This window comes from Petromyzon marinus, chromosome 3, assembly GCF_048934315.1.
Source record: "Petromyzon marinus isolate PM22_M1 ecotype Great Lakes invasive population chromosome 3, UKy_Petmar_22M1.pri1.0, whole genome shotgun sequence".
In the NCBI taxonomy this organism is placed as follows: Eukaryota; Metazoa; Chordata; class Hyperoartia; order Petromyzontiformes; family Petromyzontidae; genus Petromyzon; species Petromyzon marinus.
Window position 1 is genome coordinate 4,740,115 of NC_133669.1, and position 15,820 is coordinate 4,755,934.

Consider the following 15,820-nt stretch of genomic DNA (forward strand, 5'->3'; position numbering starts at 1 on the left):
CACGCCACTCGGCGCGCGCGACGTCACTGCCGAAACGAATGACGTCACGCCACTCGGCAGAGACACAAGGCTGTAGGCGGTTTCCAGGCGACGGCGGTCAAAATTTGCCTTAAAAAAAATAACAACCCCCCCCCCCTAAAAAAAAAAGTTTTCCCGCGGTGCCACTTAAACCTCGCGCGGACGACTCCGCTGCTTAGGCGATCTCCACGTGAACGCGGGCATCGTCCGAGGTTTACCGCCGATGAGTTTCGCGCGAGAGCCGCAGCCGCCGGTTTGAGTAGCCGGGCTCTGGGTGCTAATGAGGGGGCTAGGCTAGGGCCTGGTCCGTTAAGTTTGTGAGCGAAGGCCTAAGTTGTAATGAATGGTTTTGAGTTTGTGTTGCCGTTACAGTCGTTAAAGTGCTTCGTTTGCTATTGCTTTTGCGGCTTTGTTTTAACGTGCGTCGTGTCAATGTTTAGCCGCGTGCCGCTTTGATGTTGTCGTGGGGTGTTTAAAGTGTATGGCGCAACGATGCATGCAATCGGAGAGTGTGACACTGTCCTGTACTTCTATGCGCTTACTAAACTGCTGTGCTCTCAGCGACTTTACCAACCCGCACTGACAAAGGCAATGACTCCTAATGCTACACATGCGCATGTGTTAGTTGTAAACGGATTACTTAAATTGTGTACCGGACCCGTCATGGCAATGTGGAATTGACACCACTGGGTTCGGGCGGCTGACGGGGATGAGTTTCTATCGGCGCTTGTTTGAACTGGGAGACGTCATACGAGCGTGTAGTTTGCCGTATGTGGTGTGTTATCCTCGGCATTATAACGTGGAATGACCTGTGGACATAAGCACCGGATTGCGATCACCTGTTGACACCACGGCACCATTTACACCAAACACTACTCGCCAAACAAAGCGTTCAACAGTCATCAAAGACACCTTAACATTCACACTTAAACACTCACCTGACGACACTTGGCCTAACATTTAGCAGTCATCAGTCACATAACCACCGCTAGCCAGACACCACTTCGACACCTGAAACTCAAACTCGACAGACGCCGACACTCATCTGGCACTTGATACCGGTCACTCACGTAATTCGTTTATGTAACCCCCTGTAACCACTAGAGGCACGACAATGCCCTCCAAATCACGACATTAAATTGTGAGAACATTGCATTGGGTAGCAATCACAGTAGGCTTAATCGTGCACTTAAGTGCTGCCTATTTTCGTCTCGTGTTCTTACCACTACGGGTGCTATATATATCGTATATGTACATTGCTTTAGTACATACCAATCAATTATGTGTGCCATTTAGCGCCCATAAACTCGACGAATAACGCCATGCTTTTAGAAACATACGCTGTCCAGTAAACCATGTATGGTTGCATAGATATTTAAGCTGTGAAGACTGGTTGGAATAGGAACAATTGGAAAGCAGCATTGTTTTGATACACTGTAGTATGAATAATTTGAGCATTTTCTAGGGTATGTAAAGGCATGCCGTATGGTTAGGGGCACACCGCATTTGAAGGAAATTGCAGCCATAACCACAAATAGCGTATATCTTGTAGATACACGACTTACCTTTTGTCCCAGGCCGTCTGTAATCCGTTTTAAGCTTGATGAAAAAGTTATGGTCAAGTGAATCGGCACATTTGTCACTTCACTCACGCGTTTCCATTCTCAATGAAATCAGTTTCACTAGAGTTGCTATGATGGTTTATCTGACGGAAAGTTTAAAGTAAAGTGCATTTTCTAAAAAGAGAAGTTTAAAACATGTCATGCAGCTCAAGACATACAGCTTAGTTGCATAGCTACAATTAGATTTTTTGTTGTTGCATCCTCCTTTAAGTGTGTATTTTCAACCTAGTTCTTCCTGGAAATGTTCCCACTGAGGGTCTCCCTGGTCCTCTGTCCACTCGTATCTGTCCTGGGCCATCCCCATCCACTCCACTGTCTTTCAGATCCTGGTTCACCACTTCGAACCACTGTTTTTCTAGGCCTGCCTTTCGGTCTTTGCCATGTGTTTTTCCCATATTCCATTGTCAACCTAGTTCTGAGGTCATGCAAATCAATGAGAGATAAACTGTGCACATCGACTTGTTAACAGGAGTCGCCTGCTTCCAATTATCCCAACTGCTTTTTGTGTTTCGTTTGTTGTTTCTTCCCCGCAGCTCCGAATAGCACTGTTGGCTACGTACGGTGCGAAAGAAGTTCAGCAACAACTTGCCCCAACAGGATTCATAATGGTGGCCGGGGGCTACTGGGAGGCGGGCGGGCTGGCTGTGCTGGTGGCCGCCTGCTATTACAACAGCCTGCAGTGCGGCTTTGTGTTCGACGACATCTCGGCGATCCGCGACAACAAAGATCTCCGGCCGTCTACTCCGCTCGTCAACCTCCTGCGCAATGACTTCTGGGGCACGCCCATGGCGGAGGTCAGCTTTCATCCCACAGTAGCTTAACAAGGGGCAGTATTTTGATTTAAAGCTTTCGTGACTGCAGGGATTCATATTCTTGGTTCTTTCGGTAAAGTCACGTAGAAGGGAAATAATAAAATAATAAAAAAATATTTTTTATTATAGCACTGTTGGCTACGTGACTTTACCGAAAGAACCAAGAATAAGGGGCTGTATGTTTTTGTTGTTATTATTGTATGTACACGCATTCTCTATCCATCTATCTAGGACGGGTCGGCAACCTGCGACTCCGGAGCCGCATTCGGCTCTTCAAGGATTTCTTCGTGACGTTATTTATCAACAACGGTCTCCGTATTCACATGCATTGCGTCTGTTGATATATTGTTTTTTTGTACCGAATTTGAAAACAAATGTCTTCTGTCATTTTGGTTGTCGATCTAGGAGAAGAGCCACAAGTCTTACCGGCCGCTCACCGTGTTCACCTTCCGCCTGAACTACCTGGTGAGCGGCCTGGATCCCGCAAGCTACCACGCAGTGAACGGCGTGCTGCACTGGCTCGTGTGCGTGCTGTACCTGCGCGCATGCCGCCTGCTGCTGAGTCCCGGTGCCAGCCGTGTCGCCGCAGCCCTGTTCGCCTTGCACCCGGTGCACACCGAGGCCGTGAGTGTTGTCCGTCTTGAGTGTTAATGCTGTGTGACCAAATCAACTGGCATTTTGCCTGTAGGGTTGAGCCAAGTATTGCGTTTGGGTGGGCGATCGCCGCGCACGATGGGTTTGTTGTGCTGCTGCGGGGTTAAGCGGTGGGTGATAGAGGTCGGTACCAGCAGAGTCCATTGTCGTACTGTACTTTTGTTCTCCCGTGGCTATGCGTTTCCTGCCTTCAGTCCACACTGACCAGTGTGAAGTGTGGTCAAATAATCCCCAAACACCCATGGCGTTGGAAGGCCCCCATCCACCATTAGATTGACATGTACATTGCTGACCAGTCTGCAAGTTAATTGTCTTCGAGACACTGGTGGAAACCATGTCAGTCTATTCGCTCAAGGCCCATCAGCAGAGACTGTTTGGTCAGTCTGTTATCTAAAGTCCCTCTTTTGGAGAGGTTTTCTAATTTGCTTCAGATATATTGTGTCATCATTCTAGCGTGTGTATTACATTGCACTCATCTCTGGCCATACAGATGAATAACTATCTTCAACCCGTAAACAAACTAAGTTTAACACAATCATGTACAGAGCTGTGCGCCATTCACCGGTGCATGCAGAGGTAATGTATCATGCTTATTTGCACTTAGGGCATCCTGTAGGTGGTAAACCTGCTCTGCCATGGGAACATGGAATTCCCATCTCTGGCTCAGGGCCACCATTGGAGATAAGCATTGCCCCCACTGCTCATCTGAGCAGGGAGACACTTCGACTTGATTTTTACAGTGCATTTGCATTTTAATCAATAAACATAACCACTAATAATTGAGAATAGCAAAGTTCCAAAAGTAAATATTGGCTCTTACGAAGAAAAAGCCTTAAGAGAGCTCCATGTAAATAAAGATATCCAAATCCTGGCAGCTGATAAAGGCCGCACTACTGTAGTGATGTCACGAGCCGATTATGATAATAAAATTAGAAATTTACTAGAGGAAAGTACCTACATTAAAATTAAACGAGATCCAACTAATTCTTTAGAATGTAAGACTACTGCAATAATTGCAAATTCATTAATCCCTAAGAATGAGCAACACCAATTAAGCCAAGGGCCTCAAAACCACCTAGACTATGGTCTACCAAAGATTCATAAAATCGGCATCCCATTACGACCCATAGTCAGTACAATTGGCTCTGCCACTTATAAATTAGCAAATTATGTAACTAAACAAATACAGCCCTACATCGGTAGGACATCTTCATTCATAAGAAATTCAGAACATCTTGTGAATGTGATTAAAGATATTAAACTTAATCCTAATGATATTCTGGTAAGTTTTGATGTGATTTCTCTATTCACTAAGATTCCAGTGAACGAATCGCTTAAATTACTTGATACACTAGTAAAGAATACAGGTTTACCAAAAGATATTCCGAAACTTGCTGACCATTGTTTAAATAACACTTACTTCTTATGGAGAGGGGATTTCTTTAAACAAAAGGAAGGAGCAGCAATGGGCTCTCCTTTATCTCCTGCTATAGCAAATCTGTACATGGAAAACTTTGAAATAAGAGCACTTGCCTCGAGCACATTAAAACCATCTTTTTGGTTTAGATATGTGGATGGCACTTTGGTTGTCTGGCCACATGGTAAAGATACTTTTAATGATTTTCTAAATAATCTCAATGCACAAAACCCGGTAAAATAACACACAGCGTTTACAGAAAGCAAACGCACACTGATGCCTATCTGAATGCAGATTCGAATCATCATCCAGCTCAGAAATCCTCTCTTATCAAGACGCTCATACATCGGGCTAAAACAGTGTCAGATGGTGAAAGTCTAGTGAGAGAGATCAAACACGTTAAAGACACATTACGACAGAATGGCTACAATAACACTCAAATTAACAGAGCACTGAATGCCAAATCACCATCGCAAAGCAACACTGCTGAAAGGGATCAGATTGTTAAAACAATTAAAATTCCATATATCTCAGGAGTAACTGACAAATTAGCCCGTGTTTTGCAAAAGCAAAACATTACAGTAAGATTTGGTACAGTACACAAAATAAAAAAAAACTAGTATCTTGCACTAAAGACGAATTACCTAAATTATCAACAGAAGGTGTATATCGGATTAATTGTTTATGTGGCAGATGCTATATTGGACAGACGGGACGTAACATCAGCATAAGACTAAAAGAACACCAAAGAAATATTAAATTATCTCAAACACAACTGTCGGCAGTGGCAGAACATGCTTGTCAACAAGGACACTCAATTGATTTTGATAACGTTGAAGTGTTGTGTAAAACTAATTATTACTGGCAAAGACTAATTAGAGAATCCATTGAAATTGAAATAAAAATAACTTTAATCGTTCTGATAGCTATAGGCTTAGTGCGGCTTGGAAGCATATTATTAAATAACACATATTACAGTTCCTTATAGGGGAAACACATACTAATTAACGGATTACTAACGTAGCATATATTCACAATAACACACATTACAACTCATTACTAATCATAATCATTGACTGATTACGAATCGATTATATAATTACTGCACCTGAATGAGTTAAATGATGACGTCACCCTGCTGCTCTATTTAAGACCGGGAGCAGGTGAAGGCTTTACCATTCTGGCGAATTGCCCGATGATGCTGGATGTAATTACCAGCGAAACGTCGTATTCAAACTGTAAATGTTGTGGATTCACTCTTAAACACACCGGTGGGCTAAAGTAGTGAACTAATTGTCTTTTATATTCTTAGTTTTTTCGGTAAAGTCACGTTGAAGAGAAACAACAAAATAACAAAATATATATAAAACAATAAAAAATTATCACGACGTTTCGACCATAACTCAAACGGTCATCATCAGGTGTGTCGGTTTGCATAAATTTATTTTGAAAAGGCATATTTATTTATTTATATATAAAAAAATAACGTTTGCGTCACGCGCAACGATGGCAGTTTGCCCAGGACTAGTCCATCTATTTTTTGAAACGTGACTTTACCGAAAAAACTAAGAATATGAATTACTGCAGTCACGAAAGCTTTAAATCAAAATTTAATTGTCTTTTGTCAACGTGACACTTTTTTTTTGCTGATTGGCCGTGTCGGGTGGTGGAGGGTTACGCCACATTTATAAATAACGCGATCTAACCCAAAATCCTTTATTAAGACTAATAACAATGCTTTTTATTACAATAAATACATTTTGATTTAAAGCTTTCGTGACTGCAGTGATTCATATTCTTGGTTCTTTCGGTAAAGTCACGTTGAAGGGAAACAATAAAGTAATAAAATATATATTTTATTTTTTCACACCTGATGATGACTGTTTGTGTTACAGTCGAAACGTCGTGCGAATTTTATTGTTTTATATATATTTTATTATTTTATTGTTGCCCTTCAACGTGACTTTACCGAAAGAACCAAGAATAATAAATACATTATTTTATTTTTCGATTTAAAGCTTTCGTGACTGCAAGGATTCATCTTCTTTGGTTCTTTCGGTAAAGTCACGTAGAATGAGAATAAAATAATAAAATAAAACAATAAAATTCTCACGACGTTTCGGCCACAACACAAGTAGCCGTCCTCAGGTGAAGAAACAGGACTGTCCAGCGCTGTCTTCTGGACAGTTCTGTTTCTTCACCTGAGGACGGCTACTTGTGTTGTGGCCGAAACGTCGTGAGAATTTTATTGTTTTATTTTATTATTTTATTCTCATTCTACGTGACTTTACCGAAAGAACCAAAGATGATACATTATTTTAGTTTAAACTGGCACGCACTTTAACTTGACTTTGCCCATTGCAGGTGACAGGTGTAGTGGGAAGAGCTGAGCTCCTGTCTTCCATATTCTTCCTGTCCGCCTTCCTGACCTACACCAAGTCCAAGGGACCCAAAAATTCCATTGGTAAAACAGCCCTTCTCATTTTACATATGACCGTAAAATGTCACTCTTTTTGTTAAGGAATTTCAAATCTGAGTTATGTTTTAGAGCTTAGCATGTGTTATTATTTTAAATGCATCACCTTTGTTGATTTGCTTTATTAACTGCGGAAAGTGGCATAAATTATGTTGCGTGTTTATAGTGTGTGGTGTGAGGTGCCTTACCTAGCCTGAAGGCATTGTCAAGAATAGTCGACTTAATATCTAAAGGTTGTAAGTTTAAATACCTATTGGTGGTTGACTGACCATTGACCTCCTTGGGTTGAATAAAATTACTACTGTATTGCAGAAAGTCAACACTTCCCCTGACGAGGTATTGATTCCACCATGGGAATGTGGAATTTATGCCACTAGCTCAAGGCTGTCAGTGTTAATGAGTAAAGCACATTCCCTGTTTGAGTAGGGAAATGCTTTGGCGAATCTGTTTTTGAATTTAACGGTATACATCATGAAGCTCAAATTATATTTTCTTGTGAACTATCACAATTGTAATCTGTTAGTCGGAAAATAAAGAATTCTTATTATTTCTAAGGAGAAGATGCAGGGGTTTTTGTATCGTGTGACGTCAGTGCTGTGTGGTGTTTATTTATTTATTTGTTCTGCGTGGTGTTTGGTGTAACGTTAGTCTCGCATAACATTTTACCATGTGATTTTAGTTCCGCGTCGGTATTTCTACCGTGTATATATGTGCAACACATTATGTTTTTACCATACATATATTCTCTGTACGTAGTGTTTGTAACAAAGTGCATTTGTAACGCTGGATATTTGGTGTTCCTACCATATTTGCGCTTGTACCACTTGGTGTTTGCACTGCATTGTACCACGTATGTATACACACCATGCCTGTGTGTACTACATGGTGTGTGTACTCCATGATATATGTACTAAATCTTGTTTGCATTTATATTTTATGTGTATTCGTAGAACCACATTTCTATTTTGCCCATCATGCCTTTGACCAACTCACCCGACATTCATCAAGATCACATAAGCCTAGCAGAGTTGAGCCTGAATTGTGCTTGGATGGGTGACCACCATGCACAGCCGGTTGGTATATACTGTAAGCTGCAGGGTACGTGGTGAGCAGCAGAGACCGTTGTTTACTGCTGTCTGTTCTCACAACTTTGCCGTCCGCTTTCACCATCCGGCACAATTATGGTCAAATAACCCCCATAACCCGCACGACATGGAGGAGGTCCTCATCCAGCAGTGGATTAACAAAGGACACTACGTGTATGTATATTGGTATCATGTACGTAGAAGTAAGGCGTGTGTGTGTGTGTTCCGGATGACGCTGTGCTGTGCAGTGTGGTGGCCAATCACACTGACGGTTCTCCTCGTGGCGCTCGCCACTCTCTGCAAGGAGCAGGGTCTCACCGTCATCGGCGTCTGCTGCGTCTATGAGGTCTTCGTCGCTCAAGGCGTACGTCCAACATGTGTCCTTCTGTCCCCCTGTCTGTCTGTTAAACGTTGAAGACTGCAGGGCAATTGGTTATGTGAACACCTCCCATTATACATTTAGTGGAGTTCATATATTATCTGCCTGTGACAAAATTAGCCAGGAATGCACCCAAGTCTTGGCAGATCTCAGAAGCTAAGCAGGTTTGAGCCTGGATGGATAGTGCTTGGATGGGTGATCACCGTGCGTAAAATGAATGATAAAGGCATACTGCTAGTGGGGCTATGTTGTAGGTAGCAGAGGACATGGGTGCAAATATCTGTAACTGCGCCTACATCTATGCTCTCTCCACCTTCAAGCAGCACTGACCAGCATGGTAAAGTATGGTCAGTTGACCCACATGACCTGTACGGTGTGAGAAAGCCCTCTTTTCAGCAGTGGATTCACAAAGGGGCTCTATATGTACACGCCCTTATCTTGTCTGTAGGGGTGGCTTTAATAGCCGTATCTTTTTGAGAATATTTTCCTATTGTCTCCGGCAAAAAAGCTGTCGGATTGATATTTACATTTACGCGTATAAATGTCTGTGCCACTGCTACTAAAATTGCAAATGACCCGGGTGACCTGAGAGTTTTACCAGTGTGAATTTGCACACCGTGGCACTAGGCGCATCACAGGTTCTACTTCTAATTGCCTGCCCCAGGACACATTGTAGGGGTTGGTGACATGGCCTAGCAGTACCGCGTTCACAGCCTGTTGCAGAGGTTCACACTTAGAACCCAGTGACCGCCCTGATTATTACTGTGGGTGTAAAACCGTTGACCGTGCACTTCCCTTTTAAACAAGGTCACGCTACAGGTTTGATTGGACACCTATGAATCGCCTCAACCAGCTCGTCTTTGCAGATCACATCTTTTGACATCAGCTATGGTCATGTTCCATTCTTACGATCCATATATGGTTAGTGGGCTCGCCATCGTGTCATACTTTTTTCTTTTAGTTTTTATAGTCATGTCTTAATTATTCCAGGTCTTGTTACATTTGTTCCAAATGTATCTGGTGTAAATCACATTTTTATATCAGGCCTTCTACATATACATATGATCCTTATGGCGGAACCGTGGGGTACCGAATAATACAAAATGGCCGAGGCAATTAAATATTTTATTTCTGGGACACTATTTTTCCAGGGGTCTACTTCACTCCGCGACTGGGGTACCAATCCGAAATCAGTGCTACTCCGCGATATCGAAAAGCCAAACAGAATAAAAAATCATCTTCTTTGGTTCTTTCGGTAAAGTCACGTAGAATGAGAATAAAATAATCAATTGATAAAATAAAATGACACAATAAAATTCTCACGACGTTTCGGCCACAACACAAGCGGCCTTCATCAGACTGTCTGGAGGACAGCGCTGTCCTCCAGACAGTCTCGTCCCTTCACCTGATGAAGGCCGCTTGTGTTGTGACCGAAACGTCGTGAGAATTTTATTGTGTCATTTTATTTTATCAATTTATTATTTTATTCTCATTCTACGTGACTTTACCGAAAGAACCAAAGAAGATGAATCCTTGCAGTCACGAAAGCTTTAAATCGAAAAAAAAAATCAGTTATGGAACATTTTTTGAATAGCGCGTAGTGTACAGCTCGTCGAGATGAGTCGATTGCCGCATTGCCGACCATCAACAGACTAAAAACGACCGCATCACGGACATTATGCGAGAGCTGGGGTGCTATGGTACTCCGGGGTACCGCCATGAGGTTCATTTATAAATGCATCTGCTTGCTCCAGGTTATCATTGCCTATGTAAAGTTTCAGTTTGCGCTCAAGGCTACTTTGGGAATTACGTTTGCACTGCTCCACCCGAAGATGGTGCTGTACTACAGAGCACGTAGCTTACAATTGTGGGGGCAGTTTCACCCACATTGGCAGTGCCATGGCGAGGCGGGGGTGGGGGCGAAGCTGGACGCTGTGCAAATTTACAGTGGATGGTGTATTACTGGATGCCTAAAAATAAAAAAAAATATGCTCACCGGAATCGCCCCACCAGACATTGGGGGTGGGGGGGCGGTTGCTTGTCAAATGGAATGATCATGATGACTTGAGAACACGAGAGACATCCGTTACATGTCCACACCATAGAAATACGCAGGTGTAGAGAGAGAGACACACACAGATACACAGAAAACATAAAGATGCAGAGATACGGGATGAGGACACTAAGACGCCCATTACATGGCCACACCACATTTTGATGCTGCCAGCAATCACGGAAAATCTTCCTGGAACTGCTTGATAAACAACGGACGGCCACACGACTGGAAATGTGGAAAAACGCGGCTTGATGCAATAATTAACGACGTCGCAAGCGCACATCGACTTTGGCAAACTCCTTGCCACTGACCGAGTGAAATCGGTCGGCCTCGATGCGTCTAAATGACCTTCGAACTCAAAAGTTAACGTGTGGAAGGCGTGGCTGATCTGACGATATCGACACGTGCGACTGCGGTGGAACACAAACCACGCAAGACCTGTCAGTCGGGATTTGAAGGCCCTCGCCATGGCCACAGACCAGCCAATATCATCATGTGCCCAATACTGGTTAAACGTGTTACTGTGGTGGCAGGACATGAGAATAAGCAGATATGTAAGGATTAGAGCAAGAGGGCTGCACACAATGTGATACATGAAACTCATCTTTCTGTTACGTGCACGCAACTCACCCTGCTACACTCTGGAGCACAACGTGAATATTGCACGCACCCATGCTTGTGTGCAAAAGCATACGGCAGCCAAATACAAATGAAGGACAGAGTCACACGGTCTCGAGGTCAATATTTACATTGGGAGAAAATAACCCGAGGTTAAAGAAATGTATTGAAGTGTTTTACACTGCATGTACAACGATATAATTTACAGCCCGTTGGTAATTCACTGCCGGATGAAGGCCCCTCCCCAAAGTCATTGGGGTTATTTAACCATACTTCTGCGAGCTGGTCATTGCCATTTGGTGAAAAGTGGCTTCAGTACCGGTTCAGATATCACCTGCTACTGATGTTAACTGTGGCCAGGAATCAAGCATTTAATACTGCCATCCCCTAGCCACTTTGCAGCCCCACACCTATAGCACATGGCAAGCCCTCCTGGCCACCCATCCAAGCACTGTCCAGCCTCAACCCTGCTTGGCATCTGAGATCCAATGAAATATGTATGGTGATTTGGTCATAGGGAATATATCCCAGTGGTTATTATTTTGGAGTGATGGTGGTGGGTGAATTAATAATTATTGGCGGTGGTGGTTGATTTGTTGCAGTTGACGCTGCGCGATGTGCTGAGTGCAGCACGCGCAGTTGTGGTGAGCGAGAAGGGAGGCGGCACTGGGCTGCCCCCGTGGGTGCGCACCACCGCTGCCAAACTGCTGGTCCTTGTGTCCAGCACACTGCTTCTACTGCTGCTGCGAGTGCAGGTCATCCAGTCGCAGTTGCCTGTCTTCACCAAGTGAGTTGAGAAACTAGTTTAAGCCCCACGTCCCTTTGAATGTGAGTTGACTGACTTAACTGCAACAGGGCCAACTTGCTGAGTTAGTGCTGTTTGAAGTTCATGCTCAAGTTTTTCACTGCTCAAATGAACATGTGCATCAGTTTTGGCAGACCTGGATGATATGTGCCAATTCACTCTACTAGTTATCTACAAAGTATGTATGTTGAACTTCTTTCGCACCGTACGTAGCCGACCGTGTTAATCGGAGGTGCGGGGGAAGGACAACATAGGACACGGTGGGATCTCAAATCCTTGACGCAACTCAATTTTGGTTGATTAGGAATTCCCATCTTTTCGACACAGACAAATAAGCCACATTTAGGGTTGCAGGATGTCAAAACAAGTGCTGTATTAAAGTTACATTTTCACTCTGCCCAAATTACTTTTGGGGGCTTGTGGCCCTAAACCAATCATGAAAATTTCACATTCCTATGGCTGCAACTAGTTTCTAAAACCTTCACCGTCAACTGCCCATAGATTAGGAATTGCTGTAAGCACGTGTTGCTTAACATGAGCTGTGGTTAATTGCGCAAAGTATGACTAAGTGCATACCGTCAACTCGCTCAAAAAACCATTTGGATATATAAATCTCACACGAGTATGAACTTTTAAAAAAGTAATTCTGGGCCTTTGCGTCGGTGAACACAATGCGGTGAGGTTAGTGCCGCGTGTGTCCCTCGAAGGTTCGACAACCCGGCAGCCGTGAGCGGCTGGCCTGCACGCCAGCTCACCTACAACTACCTGCTGCCGCTCAACGCGTGGCTGCTGCTGTGTCCCGCTGCGCTCTGCTGCGACTGGACCATGGGCACGGTGCCGCTGCTGGTGACGCTTGCCGACCCCCGCAACATGGCCACGCTGGCGATGTACGCCGCGCTCGGCTGCCTGGCTCAACGCGCCCTCACTGGTGACCGGGCGCTCGCCATGGTACGGGGCCCGGGATGGCACTTGTGTCGGAGGGGGGGAGACAAGAGACAGAGGGATGAAAACAGGATTCTTTTTTAATATGCTCGGGAGCAAGACGACATCCTTCGCACGATGCTCCTGTTCAGTGTGTTTGTGCCTGCATGTTATGTGCCGCTCATCAACACAACGAATGTTGTCAGGAAGTCATCGGATGTCGAAATGTCAATCTCCCGTTTTGATTGGCGACGTGAAATGTGGAGAAAGAATGAAATGGAGAGACTAAAATTAAGTGAGATGGATGCATTGAGAGTAGAGAAGGATAGACTGATATACAGCATGAGATGGAGATAGTGCCAAATAATGAGTCAGACTGAGGGAAAGGGAGGCAGGGAGACCAAGACAGAGAGACAGACATTGACAGAGGCATATCATCTCACGTATGTATGTATGTTGAACTTATTTTGCATTGTAACGTATGTAGCCAATCGTGCTAATCGGAGGTACAGGAGAAGGACAAAAAACTAAACACATAAGCAGTTCTAAAGAAATTAGTTTTCAATTGAGATTTAAAAGTGCATAGCTGTAGTGGCATCCGAATAACAGACGGAAGAGCGTTCCAGATGGCTGCAGAAGCATACCTGAAAGCGCGCAATGCAATGGCTGTATTTGTTCGAGGATGGCTGGAGTTGGTGTGATGGTTTATGCTCCTTGAGATGAGCAAGGTATTGTGGTTCATTTGTGGCAAGCACTTTGTGGGTAATGAGTGTCACCTGTTCATTCATCTCCCGTGCAGGCTCTGTCTCTGCTGGTGCTGCCTTTCATCCCAGCCTGCAACCTCTTCTTCCCCGTGGGGTTTGTCGTGGCAGAGCGTGTTCTGTATGTGCCCAGCATGGGCTTCTGCATGGTCGTGGCCATGGGATGGTACAGGCTGTCTCACCTCAGGTACGGTTCGGTTCAAGCGCACACGCGTGTGTGCACAAGTCCTGCAGTGGTTGTTAAACAAATATTCTAACCTTTTCATTTTTTGTACAACCTAGCAACATCCAGAGTTGTCACTGTCCAAAAAATTATGTGGACCACTCCCAGGCCTTTGCAGAAAGAGCTCTTATCACACCGGCATCAACAGAAAAAATGAGCCTTATAGGTCGAGGACCTTTAAGCTCCAGGAGAAGGAGAAATGAAGTAGCACCCTGACCCGAAGGTTTCCGTCCACACCAATTCAGCTCCCTCGGGGGGGGGTCCTACCACTGATGGCAGGATTATCCCCGATCTGCACCCCAATCCCCTATTGTGGTAGCACCTGTCCCAATTCATTGTCAGGTGAGAGGCATAATTTAAAGATGAATGGACCCTCAGTCATCAGGCAAGGCTATCTTCTGGTCTTCAAAGAGGAGCCTGCCCCGTCCGGCATGGTAAGAATGATGGTCCAAATACTGGACGCTGAACGCAGGCTGTGTGATTATGGGAACATCGGGATCTACCTCCAGTAGGACAGCGGAGTTTTACTCTTCCGTTCGTCATGACTCTGAAAGCATAGGGGGCTTCTATGCGACGCCTAGGTCTCGGGCATCTCAACCACTCGTTGCCTTGCTGGATGTCCCATGCAGTCACTCTGAGGTCAATGGAAAACGATGAAAACTTGGCGACTGGCTAGCAGCCATAGATTTGGCAGATGTATGGTCCCATAGACGAGACACATTGTCAGTTGGTAAAGTTTAAGGTGGGAGACTTCCGCCTGCAATACGACGACACGGTTTTTATCTTTGACCCTCAGCCTTGTGAAGGGTCTAGAACAGGGGTCGGTAACCAAAACAACAAGAAGAGACATTTTTTATTTGATTAAAAAAAGCAATATTTAAAAAGCTGCAATGCATGTGAATACGAGATGGTCCTTAATAAATAACGTCACGAAGCAGTCCTTAATGAGCCGCATGCGTCTCGGGAGCAGCAGATTGCCGACACATGCCCATGGTGAACTGGACTTCCGTGGTCAACTGGACTTCCGTGGTCAGGGGTCAGAAACCAAAATAACAAGAATATCCATTTTTTTACAATTTCAAAAGCCGCAAAATGCTGCACTGCAGTCCTTAATAGAGCCACATGCGGTTCTGGAGCCACAGGTTACCGACCCCTGGTCTAGACTGAAGTACTGGAGCCCATCATTTGTTCATTGCGAGGAAGGTTCATGTCCATCCATGTTTGGATGATACCTCGGTCAAGTGCTTTTTTAGATCCCTTCTCGTTTTGCAAAAGCACCTTAGACACCCATAAAAAACAATATCGATGAACCCTTTTCCGCTGGTTGCATGCAGGCAGTTTTTACACACAGGTGATTTACTTTTTTTGTCCGGGGGAAATACAACCACATGCTTAGAAATGATTACAAAAGCAGTGCCAGACGGTGCTTGTTATTGCTGCTATATGTGTATACATCCTGGCCCCGCATGCACAAAAGCAGCCTGGTTTTATGGTTTTCAGACCCATTGCTCTTGTCTGTGGGAGCCAAAGTGCGTGTGTGGCCAAGATAAATAATGCAAATGCTTAGCACAGCAAAGAAACTCCCTGTTGGCGTACCACTTTTGTACAAAATTCTCGACCAGGAGAAACTAATCGAACAAGTAAATCGGAGAGAAAACAAAGACTCAGAGTCAAGAAGGGGGAGTAAATAAGACGGTGTGAGTCAACAACTGGTTATTAAGTGACTCCATCAAATACTCGCTTATTATTTGTGCAATTTTAGAATACATTATTTTTCTATTTACACGGCCTGGCAGTTCTGTAATGCTTACTGCCACTAATGACCTCGCTAAAAATGCTATTACATTGAATTTGGTCGGCCAAGTAATTTTGGATATTGCAGAGTTTTTAATTGTCCCTATGTCTTTCCACAATAGCTACAGGTTCGTACAAATAATAAGACACTTATTTAAAGGACTTCAGAAGTAGTTGTG

General features: G+C 44.2%; 1 protein-coding gene across 4 annotated transcripts in view; it reads left to right on the plus strand.

Annotated features, from left to right (window-relative positions):
• TMTC3 (transmembrane O-mannosyltransferase targeting cadherins 3) overlaps positions 1 to 15,820 on the plus strand; it is a 39,603-nt gene continuing 23,783 nt past the window's right edge. For 2 of the 4 annotated variants that reach the window (XR_012946412.1, XM_076072929.1), the window contains exons 1-8: positions 9 to 230; positions 2,174 to 2,434; positions 2,858 to 3,076; positions 6,888 to 6,987; positions 8,333 to 8,448; positions 11,740 to 11,924; positions 12,650 to 12,890; positions 13,663 to 13,811. Coding sequence is in view for 3 of the 4 variants with exons in the window: in XM_076072929.1 (XP_075929044.1) it covers positions 2,246 to 2,434; positions 2,858 to 3,076; positions 6,888 to 6,987; positions 8,333 to 8,448; positions 11,740 to 11,924; positions 12,650 to 12,890; positions 13,663 to 13,811 (1,199 nt within the window). In the remaining variant the exon portion in view is untranslated. Of the gene's footprint in view, positions 2,435 to 2,857; positions 3,077 to 6,887; positions 6,988 to 8,332; positions 8,449 to 11,739; positions 11,925 to 12,649; positions 12,891 to 13,662; positions 13,812 to 15,820 lie in introns of all 4 variants that reach the window. The other 2 variants (XM_076072931.1, XM_032971391.2) reach the window with 2 other exon arrangements.